This window comes from Cyprinus carpio, unplaced genomic scaffold (genome assembly GCF_018340385.1).
Source record: "Cyprinus carpio isolate SPL01 unplaced genomic scaffold, ASM1834038v1 S000006481, whole genome shotgun sequence".
NCBI lineage: Eukaryota > Metazoa > Chordata > Actinopteri > Cypriniformes > Cyprinidae > Cyprinus > Cyprinus carpio.
In genome coordinates, this window is record NW_024879156.1 from 1,511,218 (window position 1) to 1,530,879 (window position 19,662).

General features: G+C 35.5%; 1 protein-coding gene and 1 long non-coding RNA gene across 2 annotated transcripts; both read right to left on the bottom strand.

Annotated features, from left to right (window-relative positions):
* Positions 1–9,606: 9,606 nt before the first annotated feature.
* Positions 9,607–10,124, bottom strand: LOC109086270. Its single transcript, XR_006159313.1, has 3 exons — positions 10,095–10,124; positions 9,926–9,991; positions 9,607–9,705 (listed from the first exon to the last, which is right to left on the bottom strand). It is a non-coding gene; the product is annotated as an uncharacterized LOC109086270 (long non-coding RNA).
* Positions 10,125–12,049: 1,925 nt separating this feature from the next.
* Positions 12,050–14,875, bottom strand: LOC109070535 (polymeric immunoglobulin receptor-like). Its single transcript, XM_042754259.1, has 7 exons — positions 14,764–14,875; positions 14,352–14,657; positions 13,913–14,248; positions 13,519–13,821; positions 13,136–13,435; positions 12,386–12,439; positions 12,050–12,250 (listed from the first exon to the last, which is right to left on the bottom strand). The coding sequence occupies exons 1-7, from the start codon at positions 14,873–14,875 to the stop codon at positions 12,216–12,218; spliced, it is 1,446 nt and encodes a 481-aa protein (XP_042610193.1). The 3' UTR covers positions 12,050–12,215.
* Positions 14,876–19,662: the final 4,787 nt, after the last annotated feature.

The window sequence follows — 19,662 nt, forward strand, 5'->3', positions numbered from 1 at the left end:
ACTTATAGTCCTCTGTTAAATGTCTGTGTGGGCCAAGGACGCTATCCAAACCTTTCTTAAGCATCAGGAAATCACTCTCTTTGCCTGAGGAGAATACTGCCAGCCTTGGTTTGGGTATGCCATAGGAGGAAGCAATGACCATCTCCATCAGTCCAGGCGTCACAGTGTTTGTAGGATAATAATGTTGTGACTGTGGTCCAGGCCGAGAAGGAGGAGGTGGTGGTTGAAAAGGGTGATGCGGATGCATTGTTGGTTGAACTGGCACAGGCTGAACTGGAGCTGGCCCTGTCTGCTGGTACTGTGGCAGCAGTGAGGCTGGAACAGATTGTGCAGCAACTAGCTGACGTTGGGGCTGCACATGAGAAGGCGCAGGCGGTACAACAGCTGACTGATAAGGTGTCTGCATGCGGACTGGCACAGGCTGTACCAGGTTTGGCTGATGCTGTACCTGTGGATGGGCAGGCTGAGCAGCTGCACGAGCTGAGTCTGACCGGCGGAGTTCAGAAAGCAGTCTTTGAGGGTTTGGCCCTGGCAGAGAAGCTACACGAGCTATATTACTTGGCTGCATGCTTGATTGTGAGCGCTGCTGCATAAGGGGCTCATGATAGAGTGTTTCCTCATAGTGTGGGGATGATGCTACAGTCACAGTAGGTTGTAATCCCGTGTTACCGAGTTCAGTGTGAGGAATGCTCTTATAGTGTGCATAAACAGGAGATCTAGATGTGAAGGATGTTTGTCTAGCACTGTCCATTCTGATCTGAAAATCTCTCCACCGTGCCTCCAAGTGGTGCAGGTTTTCACCTTCAAAGACTCTGTCCCAGGGAGGAGGAGTAATATAGCCCTTATAAGGGTCCTGGCAATCAAGCACATAATCCTCCAATACATTAGGTATTCCTAGACTACCATCTGCTGGTGATGGATGAGCATGCCTCAGAGGTGGATAATCAAGCACATAATCCTCCAAGTAGGTGGGTACCCCGCCGGGTACGACTGTGCGAGGATCTGGTACTTGTTCTCCCTCATAGTAATCTCTGGATGTAGCCATAGCGCAGCTGATGTCCCAATCCGGCTCGAAGGACCAATTTGTGGGATATTCTGTGTGCAGTTGGATGGTTGGAACTCAGCTGGCCTATTTCTCCGGTTAGAAAGAACTGCAGCTACTCCAGAGTGAACATGTCCAGTCTCAATGTTTATTTGCGTGAATATGCACAAAATGTGGTTTCTGTCAGAGAACAAATGAAGATGATAAATATACATGTTATAATATGAAATGAGAAATTACAGATGCAAAGATAAAACTATATACGCTATAGGAACTCGTGGCATAGCTTACAATCACATACAAACACTAAAAAAAAATATAAAAAAATGCTCATATTTACAAATGAAATCAAAATTCATCAAAATTAAACCTCCCACACAGCTTCTCAAATCAAATAAACACAAATAACACCGTGTGTCTGTGCGCTGTTCTAGCGCTCCCGTGTGCTCATTGTAATAATTATTAAAATGCTGGTCAGAGACTGAATAAAAAATTACACTTAAAAAAATTAAAAACAACACCTATATAAAAAAAAATATGCATCTTTGATTGCAAATAAATGAATGATTCGTCAAATACGTGAGGATCACAGCTATTGAATTTATACCGATGCAATCATTTTCCTGAGGTAAAATAAACTGAATTATGCTATGACAGACTCTGAAACACATCTACTGTGATAATAAATATTATTACTTACAGAGTTATTAAGTGAAGTGAAGCAAGAACAGGTGAAATATGTTCCCTCTTTCGAAAAGTACCAGTAAGAAGCTTGGCGGCAGCGTTTTGTACCATTTGTAGGCGGGATAAGGAAGACTTAGCCACCCCAAGGTACAGTGAGTTACAATAATCCAGCCTGGATGAAATAAAGGCGTGAATCACTGTCTCCAAATCTTTTAATGTTAAAAATGCTTTTAATTTCGCAATAGATCTCAAATGATAAAAGCTACTCCTCACCACTGAGTTAATTTGTTTGTCAAATTTAAGGCCTTTATCAAAAATCACTCCCAGATTTTAGGTATAAGCATGAGAATTCTCACTTAAAGGACCCAGTTGTTTTTTAATCTGTATATTAGAAGCTGGTGATCCAAAAACTACAATTTTGGTTTTAGAGTCATTCAATGTTAAAAAAATTAGCTGTCAGCCAGCCTCTTACCTCCTCGAGACAGTTCAACAAAGACTTTATTTCATAATTATCCCCATTTTTCCGGCTCGAAGGACCAATTTATGGGATATTCTGTGCGCAGTTGGATGGTTGGAACTCAGCTGGCCTATTTCTCCGGTTAGAAAGAACTGCAGCTACTCCAGAGTGAACATGTCCAGTTTTAATGTTTATTTGCGTGAATATGCACAAATGTGGTTTCTGTCAGAGAACAAATGAAAATGATAAATATACATGTTATAATATGAAATGAGAAATGACAGAACTATATACGCTATAGGAACTCTATATAGAACTATATAATTGTCTGAGGCAATAGTAAACAAACTAAACAAGAGCTTATTTTAACATACAGTATGAGCACTAAATGCAGCCTTATTAACAGACCGGGACTGCTGATGCTTACAAATGGTGTCAAAAATTACACCGTGGTATCTGCGCGCTGTTCTAGCGCTCTCGTGTGCTCATTGTAATAATTATTAAAATGCTGGTCAGAGACTGAATAAATATTTACATTGATACATATGACAAGCAACGCTCTTATACAAATAAATATGCATCTTTGATTGCAAATAAATGAATGATTCGTCGAATACATGAGGGTTACAGCTATTGGATTTATACCGATGCAATCATTTTCCTGAGGTAAAATAAACTGAATTTCGCTATGACACACTCTGAAACACACATCTACTGTGATAATAAATATTATTACTCGTTACGGAGTTATTAACGCACAGCAATACCACAAAAAGGAAAAAACAGACTTTAAAGGAATGAAGCCAGGGAAACTCCGTATAAAAAACTACTATGCTGGATGCTGCCGAACTGAAAACTTTTTGCGCATGCACCAGACAAGTCTGGACAAGTTCGACTCGCGCATGCGTGAGGCAGGGAATTTTGTACAATATATATATATATATATATATATATAAAAGCTAAAGGAATGACAGTGAAGCGTTTAAAACCTGTTTTATCTTTAATCTTGTAAATAGATACATCATAATATTTGAAGGTTAGTTTAGTCTGTGTTCCTATAAAACAGGTTTCATAGGTTTGCATTTGATTTACAGTGTTACTAGTCATAATTTGATACTTACATGAAGAAAAAGTTACTTTCTTACTACAAAACTTGCGACCGTTTGAATACCAAGTGTTTATATATATATCATATTCCTTTCTCTCCTTTTCATTTGTTGTGTATTAGTCTGTCTTTTGGAGAAACTACCCTTTCTGCAAATAACATGAAGAACAAGAAATGCTGTATTTCTGTTATAGTGATTTATTAACAGGCAAGGCAAGGCAAGGCACTTTTATTTATAGAGCACATTTCAAACAGACACCTCACAAAAAAGTGCTACAAAAACATCACACAAAATAAAAAACACAAAAACACAACCAGACACAAACAAAACATAACAAACCATAAAAAAAAACACATCATAAAATTACATTTAACCAAAAGCCAAAGAGAAAAAATAAGTCTTTAGTGAAGATTTAAAACTATCAGCAGTGCAAGACAACCTTAGGTGTTCCGGCCAATCATTCCACAGATGCGGAGCAGCAACAGAAAAGGCACGATCACCTTTTAATTTCAGTCTAGATCGTGGCACAGTGAGCATCAACTTGTTCGAGGACCTTAAGGATCTAGAACATTTCCGGTGGAGAAGGTCTGTAATGTATTGAGGAGCTTGGCCATTTAACCCCTTAAACACATACAACAATACCTTGAACTTGACACAGTATTCAACCGGCAACCAGTGAAGTGAAGCAAGAACAGGTGAAATATGTTCCCTCTTTCGAGTACCAGTAAGAAGCTTGGCGGCAGCGTTTTGTACCATTTGTAGGCGGGATAAGGAAGACTTAGCCACCCCAAGGTACAGTGAGTTACAATAATCCAGCCTGGATGAAATAAAGGCGTGAATCACTGTCTCCAAAATCTTTTAATGTTAAAAATGCTTTTAATTTCGCAATAGATCTCAAAATGATAAAAAGCTACTCCTCACCACTGAGTTAATTTGTTTGTCAAATTTAAGGCCTTTATCAAAAATCACTCCCAGATTTTAGGTATAAGCATGAGAATTCTCACTTAAAGGACCCAGTTGTTTTTTAATCTGTATATTAGAAGCTGGTGATCCAAAAACTACAATTTTGGTTTTAGAGTCATTCAATGTTAAAAAAATTAGCTGTCAGCCAGCCTCTTACCTCCTCGAGACAGTTCAACAAAGACTTTATTTTCATAATTATCCCCATTTTTTAAAGGGAGATACACCTGTGTATCATCCGCATAAAAGTGATATGGAATATTGTGCTTTCGCAAAATCAAGCCTAAAGGGAGTAAATACAGCGAAAACAACAGTGGGCCTAAAATAGACCCCTGAGGTACACCACAAGTTAATAGTACAGAAGAGGAAGAGAAATTCCCAATCTCCACAGAAAATGTTCTATCAGAAAGATACGATTTAAACCAATTCAATGCAGTACCTTGAATTCCTATGCAGTTACTCAACCGCTCAAGCAAGATAGCATGATCAATTGTATCAAATGCAGCACTGAGGTCCAGAAGCACAGAATTGCACAGTTACCCGACTCCACAGCCAGCAAAAGATCATTCAACACCTTCCGCAAAGCTGACTCTGTACTGTAATGTTGTCTGAAACCAGACTGAAATTTGTCTAACAAATTATTCTCACTTAAAAATACCGTCAGTTGATGGAAAACAGCCTTTTCCATTACTTTTGATAAAAATGGTAATTTTGAAATTGGACGATAGTTATCTAAAATATAAGGATCTGAACTGGCCTTTTTGCGGAGTGGATTCACTACTGCGTGTTTCAGAATTGATGGAACAGTACCTTGAGATAGGCTGCTATTTATAACTAAAGGTTCAAGTACACATAACACTTCCATAAAAAGACGTGGAGGAACCACATCCAAGGAGCAAGAAGAAAGCTTCATTTTATTGAAAAGCTCAACAAGAAAAGTAGAAGAAATAGGCTCAAACTCAGTTAAGCAGGCCGAACATAGGTCATTAACAGGTGAACTGGTGTGCTGAATCAGCTGAACTGAGCAGTGGCTGTAGCCTACGTCGGTTTTTATTGTTGATTAAATATGATTTCCCATATGAATGCGCTTGTTTTGATTCTTTACATATAGGCTATAGCTATTTGGTGTATGCTTTGAGCACATTTTCCTGACGAATAAAAAAGGTAAAATGCTGGCCTTTTTCTGTAAAGTTAGTTTTCCTCTGCTTTGTTATATTATCCTAACATGCATGCACGAGGCCTACTGTATGTAAACAATATGATGATGTCAATGTTCCAATGATTTTTTGCGCAAACAGGTTATGCCTATTAAAACGAGAAAAAAATATAATGTGTTAGACATATGTTATTTTAAGGTTATTCATAGACAGATGGCGTATACCACAATTTTTTTTTTCTTTCTTTCTTTTGGTTTAGTATGTTTAGTGCACACGCAAATAGCAGCACAAACAACAGAACATATGGATTAATTAAAAAAATGCAAGTGATCGCACTTCTCTCTCTCTCCCTCGCTGGGGATATAATAAAACCAAAACACTGTGCCCTTGTATAAAAAAAAAAAAAATAATAAATTGGATGTGCCGTTTCCTTGAACTGCTTGGTCACAAAAATGAAATGGAACTCAATCAGTGTAGACGTTTTGGTTTTGTTAATGGGTTAATTATTTTCTCCCTTCACGCAGGGGCCAGCCGCGGATAGTTGGTACTTAGAGACATCCAATGAAATTGATGCATTTCAACAGCTGGCCAAAGAGCGGAAATGATGTCACAGCCAATCAATTAATTATATAATAATGGTTATATTAAACATGAATGGTTTCTATTAAACGGCTTTTGAAATTTAAAGATGAATGAGTTTAAAAACTAAATTTTAAACTCAAACTGAGTAATATTCAAGTAATGAATGAAAATTGAGTGATGGAATAATTTATCACACTTAAGTTATATGATCAATTAAGAGTTTCCAGAACCATAGAAACTGTAAAATATTAGTCCTATGAACAAGAACACAGCACGCGTGAAGCAATTTATAATTTCCAGTTGTTTTTATTCAATGCTTTAAGCACTTTAAGATTAGTAAATATCAATCCAAAATAATTAAGTAGAAAGAAAAATAGAATTCTGACAATATATAGACATTACCATCTCACATTGAAAAATAAACAAATCAAAATATAAAGTATATACATGAGTTAAATATTACTAAGGGGCAAAAGATCAATAAATATATATATATATATATATATATATATATATATATATATATATATATATATATATATATATATTTCTTGATCTCTTATATATATATATATTTTTTTTTTTTTTTGACCTTTTTTCTTGTAAAATGCAAACTCTTTCCAGGTCATCTTTTTTCTGCATGCCCTGAGGTTGGTAACCAGAAAAGACTTTAGCGGGGCAATGAACATGTGGCATTCTTTGTTAGCCCTTCTTCACTGGAAGCATTAAAAACCTTTGTGGAACAGTGGAAGTATCTGACAGGGCCTTGCTGGTGAGGAACAATGGCACTCAAAGTGAGACTTTGGCTGTCCACAAGCACAACAAGTCTTTGCTTGCTGCAGCCGCTCCATAATTCTCTCAATGGTCTGGTGAGTTAGGGGTGTAGTCCGAGCAGGTGCTGGTGGGTTTTCATCTGCAGGCTTCATTGTTACCAGTGGCACACTAGTTGTTTCACTTCCCATTTTCAGTGAGTACCAGAGTTGCTGTTTCCCAACAACTTCCAGCAGATATTCTTCATTTTTAAATTCATTTTACAAAAATGCATTGAAACACTCTGCTCCCAAACACTTGAATATGGAAATATCTTTTACTGTAGCTTCAGATCACACTGCAAAAAAAAGTGAAGTTCTTGCTCAGTATTTCTGTCTTGTTTTCCAGTGCAAAACCATAAAGATTCTTAAATCAAGATAAACTAACTGCAGATGAAATGAAAAATGACATGAAATATAAAGTATTGTTTGAAATGAGTTTATGATAAAAAATATATATATATATCTGACATTTGGCAAAAAAGTCACCTTAATTTAAAGGGAAGTTGTGATAACTCATTGACATTTTTTCTTGTTTTAAGTATAAACTAATTTAATTTTATTACAATTTTCAAGACTTTACATTTGTATCTGAAATAAATATATCTTGATTGAAATATGTCTGATATTTGTATTGGAAAACCAGACAAAATACAGAGGAAGAGATTCAATCACTTTTTGCTATGCATCCAACATTTAATGGCATCATTTTATGAATTTCGACTTTTTGCTGGGATTTAAGACTTTCTTAAGGCATTCATTTGTGTAAGGGTAGATGAAGACATTTTTTAAGACTTTAAAACCTGCAGAAACTGTAGAAAAGGGCATGTTGTGCATGATGTTGTTCATGTGTCAAATACTGACCTGTATCTGACGGAGGATCTACATGGGTACCATGAAAAGATGACAGCAAGGGCACAAGCACTGAAGAAACTGTGGTCTCTACAAGAACAACAACATAGCAATATTTCAAAAAGCAATGATTCTATTTTACACACACACATATAAACCATGATGTTTCTATAGTAAAACTGAAGTAATCCTGCTGTTCTTGGGAGATTGATTTTCATTTACAATTTCATGGCTGTACTGCAAATTGAATGCCCAATACAGTAACAACAATGGCAAATCTATTGTTGTGATTCTACTACTAATATACCATGGCTGAATTATGGCTACTGTAGTAAAACCATGGTTTGAAACATTCTCTCAGGACGAGTGCGTGTTTGTCCCTTTAGGGCATTTTACCTTTTTTACAATAGTATGTTCCTGCACAACTAGAGGCTGCAGTTTCAGGACAGCAGTTCTAGGACCCTAGTTTTTCGTGACAGCGCCACCTACCGTAATGGATGATATAGCGATGGCTGCAGTTTCAGGACAGCAGTTCTAGGACCCTGTTGGTTTAGTTTGTAGTCATGTTTGTATATAGCATCAATATATTAATCTCAGTAGTATTTGTTTTTAAATGTGATTTTTGATTTAAAATGCATCAGAGGTTAATTACTAAGTGTGCTTTGAGTCACAATTTTAAATTTAAACATGAATTTACACAAAATATAAATGAAAACTGTATATCAATTTTAAAACAATTGTAAAAAAAATGGAGAACCTTAAAAGTCTTAGTCTCTTGAATTATACAGTATACTGATTAACCTCCCTAAGGTGAATTAGCTCATTATCAGGTAAGTTAAAGTTGGAATCAGCGTATGCAGTCACTAAATTACAGCCGATATTTTAAAGGTTGTTGAGAGGCAAGACAAGACACAAGAATGATTCCAGAATGTTTATTTATATATAAATTATGTATATTTGTGTGTGTATGTATATATATATATATATATATACACACACACATACATACATACTACCGTTCAAAAGTTTGGGATCAGTAAGACTTGTAATGTTTTTTTTAAAGAAGTCTCTTCTGCTCATCAAGGCTGCATTTATTTGATCAAAAACACAAAAAAAAAAAAAAACTGTAATCTTGCAAAATGTTATAAGAATATAAAATAATGGTTTCTATTTAAATATCCTTTAAAATATAATTTATCTCTGTGATGCAAAGCTGAATTTTCATCATCATTACTCTAGTTTAAAGTGTCACATGATCCTTCAGAAATCATTCTAATATGATTTAGAATTATCAATGTTGGCAACAGCCAAATATTCCAAATAAATACTTATAAGCTATGTGGAAGCTTTTTTTTTTCAGGATTCTTTGATGAATAAAAAGGTAAAAAGAAGAGCATTTATTTAAAATATAAATCTTTTCTAACAATATACACTACTGTTCAAATGTTTGGGGTTGGTAAATTTCTATTTTCTTTTTTTGAAAGAAATTAAACCTTTTATTCAGCAAGGACGTGTTAAATTGTTAAGAAGTGATAGAAAAGATTTATATTGTTAGAAATAATTTCTATTTTAAATAAATGTTCTTCCTTTTAACTTTTTTATTTATCAAAGAATCCTAAAAAAAAGTATCACAGCTTCCAAAAAAATATTTGTCAGCACAACTGTTGATAATTCTAATAATAAATCAGCATATTAGAATGATTTCTCAAGGATCATGTGACACTTTATACTGGAGTCATGATGCTGGAAATTCAGCTTTGCATCACAGAAATAAATTATATTTTTAAAGGAGAATTAAATAGAAGCCATTATTTTATATTATAATAACATTTTGCAAGATTACTGTTTATTTTTTTCTGTATTTTTGATCAAATAAATGCAGCCTTGATGAGCAGAATATAAAAACATAAAAACACTAAAAGACTCACTGATTCCAAACTTTTGAACGGTAGTGTATATATACACACGTCATTTTTGCGACAACATCACAACAGCACCAAAGCGAACCCCTTTTCCATCAGTTGCTGCATGGATAGAATGGCTGTAGGCTTCAACTCTAGAGAAAGAGAGAGCGAGAGACAGAGAGAGAGAGAGAGAGAGAGAGAGAGAGAGAGAGAGAGAGATAAGAAAACATTTGTTTAACATATTCAACTGATATATCTGAATTTACACTTATGCACTGTTGGAGTTTTAGAGAAAGACCCAAACAGAATATTCATGTTACTGACATCTAATTATAAACTTCAAATGTGTAAGTACATAAGAGCAATACCCACCAATTGAATGATCTCCCTTCTTTCCTCAATTGTTTGTCAATCTTTCTATTAAATTCTTCCACTTCACTGAAATAGTTATCAGAGACTGATTGTTTTGTGATAACAGAAATATCAGTAGCAAAATGGTGCACTAGGCATTGTGCAAAAATAATTCATATTGTACTCTGACCTGAAATGATAATCTGGACCAGAAGCGAAGACTTGTTAAAATATTTTGAGATCATGAAAATATCCCTAGTGCCTTTTTAATCATCTGTCCTACAATGAGCCTAACCAAATCCATAAAATCACTTCATATTGGCCATGCAGAACATGACAGAAACTAACACATGATAACAATGGACTGTATGTGGAGTAGGCCTGCAGATTAGGCCAAATTGTAACAAGCCATTAAAACTGCCAAACGCCTCATTCATCATTGCAAAACAATGCCAAAACAACAGACTAACACAACTAGGCAGTCAGTGCAGTATAATTATGAAAGATATTTTATACATAAATATGGTAAAACAACGAGTATTAAGCCAGTATTCACACTAATACATTAAGCTGCAGGTAAATCTTACAAACCTTACATCAACCATGCTCTTGTCATCTGATAAGTTTAATTAATTTGCTGGCTAGATTCACTTATAATACTTCGTCATTAAAAACTCAACAAGGATTTATGAAATCATGGCCACGAATTAACGTCGTAGTAATTAATAAAACTAGCTCACAAATTCTTAATTTGGTGGGAATTAATTATTCATTCATAGTTAGCAGTTCTCACTATGTAAACTTCGCACCGTTTAAAAGTTATATAATAAAACTTAATTAAATATCGGTACTCACCGTCTGATTGCTGTCCACGTCGTCCATCTTTAATTAGTGTTGATCCAGTACGGTAGGTGGTGCTGTCACAAAAAACTAGGGTCCTAGAACTGCGGTCCTGAAAATGCAGCCTCCGGTTGTGCAGGAATACCCTTCTCCTTTTTTAGCTATTCGTCAGAATAAAAAACAGCAGCTAGGCCTAAGAAGCAAAACATGCGTGTTCATATGGGAAATCATATTTAATCAACAATACAATCAACCATAAAAACCAGTTCAACGTTTTTTTTCCTCAACAGTTTCTCCCAACATTTAAAAGACATAGACTAATACACAACAAAGCACTGTGTGTGTGTGTTTATTGTTATATTTGAAATATATATATAATGTTACTTATGAAGAATTACAACCATATTTTGGAGTTCAAGTTGTTTTCTTTACAATGAAACAATTTTTTTTTTTTTCATTTCCTCCATTGAGTATGTCAAATTTAGGCGAAAATAACCAGAAAACGCCAATAAGTCTATGCTTTATTTTTTGGAATAATGTGTGTATGTTTGTGTATAAACCATATTTTGGGGACAAATGTGTAACCAGAAGATGAGTTAAACCTAAAAAATAACAATCTCTTTTGGGATGTCCTTATTTTGTTAAATTTGTATAAAAAGTATAGTAAATAAATGTATTTATATGGTAATTAAAAAATTACATATGGTAAAAATCCTGTTATGATTATGTTTTAGTATTTATAGCTGTGTATAAAAATAATAGAAGTCTATGAAACGTCCTCATTTAGACAGCTAAGTAAATGTGTGTTATATATTTTGTATGTTATGTTATTCCTGTTGTTAATCTGAATGGCAGCTACATTGGCCGGGTCTCTCTTGTAGAAGAGATTTTTAATTTCAGTGGGACTTTCTGGTAAAATAAATAAGGTAAACGGACATGTATGACATCAAGTACATTAATTAAGAAAAAAATACCTTAATGACCGATTGTTCATAAGTTTCTGTTCTGGCAGACTGATGCTTACCAAATCAAAAAAAGTTAGCAAAATAAAACACTTAAACATTGAAGCTTGCTCACATATTTCAGCACAAGAAGCCAAAGGTTTTCTAGAAAGCTGTACAACCAAATCACTCCCTGAATATTTCAGCTTCTGTCCCAGCAGTGACCTGTAGATGTCACCAGATGCTCAGTAACTCGATCAAACTGAATTATGTTTCGCAGTTTTTCACTTATTTTTCTGCGAAATTGCAAGTTTCTTTTTCTCTTTTTTTTTTTTTTTTTTTAAATCCAAAAAGTAGTTGATGATTTCTGACACCAGATATTTATAGAAGAGCAAGAAATGACACCACTGAGAAGATGAAAACAGCAACAACATAAGCAACAATATTATACAGAAATATTAGTTTGGATTTATGTGGTTAATGCTGTAATCAGAGTGAATCTCGTCCTGACTGAAGGTCACTGTATTGCATCACTGAGAGACTTCATGCCTCTGACAGAAGAAACCTAAAATCACACAGAGGTATTGTCACAGAGAAACAAAGTGAGTACATGACATGCATCTACAACTATTCATACACATCCATACATCTGACGTGTCATAATATCAATTTTAACTCATACTGCATTGTTGGATCTTACCAGAATTCGCTGTTACCTGGATTGTTTCCCTTTTGGTGTCAGATGTGGTCATTTCTTTAAAAAAAAAAAAAGAAAACAATCATATGGCAGAGATGGCGTTAATAAATTAAACAAATTGTCTTCAATTACTCAGCTCTTCTGTGAAACAAGTCAGAATAACTAGAGACTGTCAAGATCCAAAGTGACAAAAACACCACAAAAAGATTTTTGCCTTCACCAACATCAAACCTGAATATGTGCAAGAACAGAAGAGCTTTCAAATGAGAAATGATTAGGTTATTTCTGGGTGAACTGACTGCTATAAAACACAGCTGTATATAAAAAACGCTTGCTTTCTGCACTTTACTAAACTAAAACACAAAAGCAGCAGTCAGCATTATTTTCTATTTACTTTAACACAAAAAGTGCTCTGTGGTTTAAAGCTGGTGTGAAAATGACTGTTCACACACATCAGCCTGACGCTGCAGACTTCACCAATAGCATGCTGCTTTAATTAAAGGGACATTACACCAAAAAAATTAAAATTCGGTCATCAACCTCATGTCTTTTCAAACATGTTTGACTTTACTGAGCACAAAAGAAGGTATTTTGAAGAGCGTTGGTAATGACCCCGCATTAACTTTCATTGCATGGCCAAAAAACATTTCTCAAAATAATCCTTCGTTTGTGTTCCTCTGAAGAAAGAAAGTAGTTTGAGAAGATTGCATTGTACTCTGCTCAGTACTGGCAAAAAATGAAAGAGTCTTTTACCTCTGGTCAGATGTAGCTGAACTTCAGTGACTATGAAGGACCCAGAATTCTCCTCTGCACACCAGTATTTCCCAGAATCCTCTGCTCTCAGATCGCTGATGTTCACAGTAAAGACTCCAGCAGAGGATTCTTCAGTCAGAGAGAATCTGCCGTTTATTCTGTTATTTGATGAAACACGAACTCCGTCTCTGATGCAGATATCGGGCTGATCTCCACTGCAGAAAAACCTCTGTGTTTGATTCCTGAAGTATTTACAGCTGATGGACGCTGATCCTCCGACAGACGCTTCATGAGTGACGACTGAAGAGCACAACATTAAATACGATGAGTATGATTACAGAATGAGCAGAAACACTGAGATTCTTCCAAATAAACATCCTCACCTTCCTTCATGACGATCATGAGCTCAAGGGGAAGGTTAAACGTGTCTTTCACTGCACACCAGTATTTCCCAGCATCCTCTGCTCTCAGCTCAGTCATGTTCACAGTGAAGAGATTGAGTTCAGTGTCGTTCTTTACTGAAATCTTTGGGTTTTTATCATGATCTTCATCTGATTGAACGATCTTCAGAGCATCTGGAGTGAAACACTTTCCTTTGCACAGATGCTTTACTTCTGCTGAATAGTTTTCATCATAAGAGCATTTGATCTGGACTGAATCTCCTTCACGTCTGACCACTGGAGGCTCTGATAGTCAAAGAGAATAGAGAACTCTTCATACACTCTACAATACATGCATGTATTATTGAACTGCATGGTTTGTGGTCACTGTACATACTGGATGAAGTCAGCTGAGGTTTACTGGATAAGGTCAGCTCGTGTTTATCGGTGAGAGAAACAGAAGTCAGATGCGTGTGTCTGGTTTCTGCTCCACACCAGTAAACTCCAGCATCTGTCAGGCTCACATTAATGATGCTCACTGTACAAACTCCTGCTGCACTGTCAGAAAACTCAAAGCGGTTCTTCTCTGATGAACTGATGTTCTCACAGATCTTCTCCTTGTTCTCTTTGCAGAAGTGTTTGATGGTCTGGTGTTTCTCAGGGTAATTGCAGGTGAGGTTCACACTTTCACCAATAATAGCAGCTGATTTACTTGATGCATTAAAGTGATCAACTAAACACAATAATAATAATAATAATAATAATAATAATATGAAATATCAACTGATTTTAACTGCTAGTAAGTGTCCAAAAACAAGCTCCTGACAGAAGTTTACCTTGACTGATCTTCAGTGTGATCTCAGTGAACAGATGACTGTCAGTGATATTCACTCCACATCTGTACGTTCCTTCATCAGCTGCAGTTAAATCACTGATAAAAACCTTCAAAACTCCTTCACTGGTATCATCATACATGTGCACTTTATCATGAAGAACCCACTGATTCTGTCCATCAACAGAGATCTTCTGTGATGAATGTGTTTGGATGAATTTCTTGTTTCCTTTGAATTCTTGTGGAAATGTACACGTGATGAAGACTGATTTACTGATGTAGGCCTGAACCTGGACCGAAGTTAATTGACCTGCAACATGAGATTTATTAATCAATGTATTATATTATTAACAGTGGATTTATGTTTCTTATTCAGAGCTGTAAGGATTTTATAATCAAAATGAATCTAAACTCACCAGAAACATTCAGATGAATCTCTTTAATGAAGGTGATGTGAGTCTTTGATGTGTCTGAAGGTGATTTATCTGATCCGTCTCTCTCCACTCCACATAAATAAAACTCCATCATCTGCTGCAGAAATGTTTCTGATGGTCACATTAAAATGATCTTTGTGACTGTCAGACAGGATGAACTTCTTCTCAGATGATTGTGATGACTGTGAGCTGTTCAGCACATGGACAGGAGCTCCGTTCACTCTGTACAAGACTTTGGTGTGTGTTTGAAACGGATGATTATATTCACAGTGGAAAGTGATTGTTTGTCCTTTATATGCAGTCTGTATAACTGACGTCCCACAAGAAGAAGAGGCTGAAACTGATTTCAACAAAACCATCGTGACATGCACTCAAATCTTAAAATGTTATTAGTATTATTAAAGGTGCACTAGAGAACTCTGGCCTCTCTATCGCCATCTCTGTTTGACATAAAATATTGCATTCTCTTTTTTAACGTATGTTGTGATTGTGTTTTAGGTCTGTGTAGGGTTGCCCATGATCAAAATCTGAGAGAAATGTCATCCTATATCAAGGCATATACCCAGAAAAAAAAAAAAATGCATCTGAAGAAGTAAGTCATATGTACATAGTAGACTGGCCTTATTTCCGTTTACAGACAACCTCATATGACTGACATAAAAAAAATACCCTGACATTTGTCAGCTCAGATTATTAATCATTATTATACTGTTGTGAATTATTATAATCCAGTGAGACAGTTTGAACACTTATTTATGAATTTGCTAAATATTATTTTTTTTCTGTAGTGCACCTTTAAACAGTACTATAATAAAAATATAATACTTAATGTAGTAGGTAATAAAGTATCATACTCACTTCTGTTCACCACTAACGTAACAACATGACTCCATGTCTGATTGTTTCCACATGTATAAACACTATCATCCTCTATGCTGAGGTTCCTGATAAACACTGTGAAGAATCTGCTGTTTTCATCGTCATACAGAGAGAATCTCCCATCATGAACCCAGCGGTGCTGAGTCTCAGTACTGATGCCCGTCGTACAGTCTCTGTCTCTGCAGAAGTACTTTCCTTTATGCTGATCATTAGACTTGTTTGGGCACTTGAACATTACACTCCCTCCAGTGCAGCCAGTCACTCTGAAACAAAGTACCTGATCTGACAAACACAAGTTCATTTGCTCTGGGTTATTATATATGATCAAAATCATACAATATAATATTTGACCCATAGTGACCGTAAAGAACTGACCTGAGATCAGACAGAGAGTGATGAAGATGATGACGATGATGGCGGCCCTCATTCCTGATGGACTTCAGTCTCACGGATATTCAGATCACAGTCATATATATAAATGTACACAAACATCCTCCGTCGGTCTCTCTCACACATTTCTGCTTCCTCTTTCTCGGAACAGTTCCACCCACGAACAAGTGTGATCATATGTGTGAAAGACTCTGCAAACATGCAGAGAAACATACTGGTACTCTCTAATTTTAAATTTCATATTTAAAAGATCTCAGTGACCTCAGAGCGCACACACATATACAATACAAAAATAATTATATAAATCTTCATACCAATTAATGTTCATAATACTGTTATTGCATACTGTTCAAAGATTTGGAAAATTAATAACATTACTTTTTGGGAACAAAGGTTCTTGAAACATGTCAATGAAGCCCATCTGAACTGAGAAAATAATAATAATAATAGAGATGCAAGAAATCTGAATAGAAATAACATTATTGACATGACTTTTCCTGACCTTTAAATATTTAAAGCACACATTGTGATGTAAGCAGCAGCGGGTGCTCTCTCCTCTTTTCTCAGTTGTCTCTCTATCACTCTATTAAATTCTTCCACTTCACTGAAATAGTAAACGGAGAACATAATCACTGCTGTGTTAACAGAAATAATGTTATCGCTTAAAAAAAGGATAGACTGGACATTGTGTAAAAACAAAGGCCTCTTTACCATAAGCATAAAACACTTGTAGCCCCGCCTCGATCTGCAGGCTGCAGCCGGGTGCTTCTGATGACGCAGGACGCGCAACCGAAGTAGCACATCCAACTCAAAAAGAACCGATTCCAACCAACTGTCGAAGTTTGCCGAGGATTACCGAGGACTCAACAAGAACCGAATGAGCCGTGGCGAAGTTTGCCGAGGATTTCCGAAGATTCTGATGCGTTAGTTGACGATACTGTGCGAGCCTGAGGCGCGTATTGGAAATATGCTTGTTATGACTGTTAAATTCATTTACATTTTATTAGAACCTGCAAATACGTTTCTGTCGAGTGATTTAAATTGATTTTACAATAGCATATTTTATATTAAAAGCATATTATATTTAAAGTTGCTTCAGCAAAATCAAGGAGTTTATAAGACTGGTTTATTCATTCTTCCGCGTTTGTGCATCAATGTCTGTAATGTGTGCTGTAGGTGTGAAACTTTTAGGAATCTTAAGTTGAAGACTAGTCAGTACTGGTCAGTCAGTCGTATCTGACATAAAGGATCCGTGAATGAAACTGTGACCATTAACTTAATAGAATTATATGGTAATAATCAGTAATATGCTTTCACACAAATTACTTTTTTTTAATGTTTCAATATGTGTTGATACAAATTACTTATTTGAATTTTTCATTGATACATGAGTTAGAAAAGAAATGCGTAGAGACATTAATAGCCTTGCCTTTGCACTTGATCACTTGACTACTTCTATGATGTATTTCCTGTATTTGGCCCAAGTGTTCAAGTGAGGACGAAGACCACAAGTGTGTCGAACTTTTCATTACCTGATTGGACACACTTATAGTATTCTTTAAATGCAAATGTTTACATAGCTTTATTTTAATTTAAATTTTAAATACTTTACATTTTAAAATCAATTTCTAAATGTCTGTTCAGTAGTCCCTGTGACAATTTTAATTTGTGGTGCTTCTAATTAAGTGATAAAAAGCAGTTCCAAATGTTGTACAAAATGAATATACTAATATATGCAGCAATAAAACGTGTAGCACTTTGTTTTACTACCAAATTATATGTAATATCTAATTATTATTAATATTTAACTTACATAGGCCTATCTCACACCGTGACGTAGGCAAACCGGAAGTAGGGGAAATTATTTTCCGGTGAAAGCGATAGCTTCATTCCATAGACATAATATACTATATAAGTTACTATCCATAGTAACTTTCCAAATTAATGAGTTGTTTTTATTAAAGTGTTATGCTTAACACAAAATAATAATTTATTATTGTTTGCTTTACTTTAATTAGGTGCTCTTGCTGGGGCATTGTAAAAATTGGTGTCAAGCCTTACCATATTTCAGGCTTTACTGGATAGATGGTGTGTGTCTGATGAAGACTTCAGGTACTTAACAAGGTTCTCCTCAAAAAACATAATTTTTGTTTTCTGGCGATCTATTGAGCCTTCCGCATCTAAAATTGTCAACCGGTTGAAAGCCAAAAGGATTGGATTTTCCACTTTAGAGAAAGATGTCATTAAGGTCCAGCTCATTGAGTTTTTCATCTACACACCTGCTAGTCACATCAGTTTTAACCAACATTATACATAATCTTTCACATACTTCTCAGTGTGCTTTTTTGCTGAATTTAATGCTGGAAATGTAGACCATGTTTTACTTAGATTTTAGGGGAAGAAATAAAACCATACAATTTGAATAAAAATCTAACTCTTTACTTTTACTTACGATCTGCAATATCGTTTCAGATTCTGAACACATCAAAAAACACCAACCCCTCCTGACATATCTTTTTTCAGTTTGGGGGTAGGTATGTTGCAACAATATAACATAAATAACAATAAAATGTAATTAATTGAAGCATGACTTATTGGGGTAACTGTTTTTTCTTGTAATAGAACACTATAGAAATACATTCACTATAGAACAGGAACATCATTTGTTGGTCACTTTTTCTTGGCTATTTTCTTCCTAGCAAAACATGAATGTATGTGCCAAAGTAGAATTCATTAACCTTAGCCGTGATCAGCTCATCATCTCTCCATACCCTTTCCACATGGAAGTCACCCCTTGTTCTTGTCACAAGATCACACCAAGCTAACTAAGCCAGTAACCATCAGCTGACCTTGGACTTGCCAATTGTAGGTGTGTTTCTTTCTTAGCTTTGCATGGTCCCCAACAAACTCAATGTGGGATGCCTCTCTGATTTCTTTCACATCAGGGCACTTAACCTCTACCAGGCCATAGAGGGGTTCTTCATTTGGGTCCACCACTTTGCCATCTGGACTTGCAGCAAGGTGTGGAGCATCGGGGTGGATGAGACCAGATGGAAGAACGTTAACGTCAAAGGTCTCAGCATAGTGGCGAAGAACCTCTGGCTCAAGTTTCAATACTCTACACATCTCTCTCTAGAGACCCCAGACAGATGTTTACACTCACTGTTTAATGCAAGATATAAATGCATTTAACCTGCAATTACAAATGCATAATGTTTGGATATTTTTATCCTAAAATGTTGAATACTGATATTTGAAATCATAAAAAAAGAAAGTGCTTTAAGATGTGAAATTAAAAACGCCAATATCTAGACCATCATGCATTGTAACATCACTTCCTTTCATGTTTTTACTATACAGTTGGTATGGAATTTTTGTTTAAACTTTTTCTTGTCTTAATTTTGGAAAAAAGTATTACATGTTTATTTGAAATGCTTATACAAAATAAATATGTAGTTAACTTTAAAGTATATCTACATTTCTTGCTTTCATACATGGTGATGTGAAAAATGTGCCATACTTTAGTGGTAGATTTCTGCCATTTACTGAAAAACACATTTTAATGAAGGGAACATTTTTTTTTAAAGCAAATTTAATTTGGGGTCCTGAAAT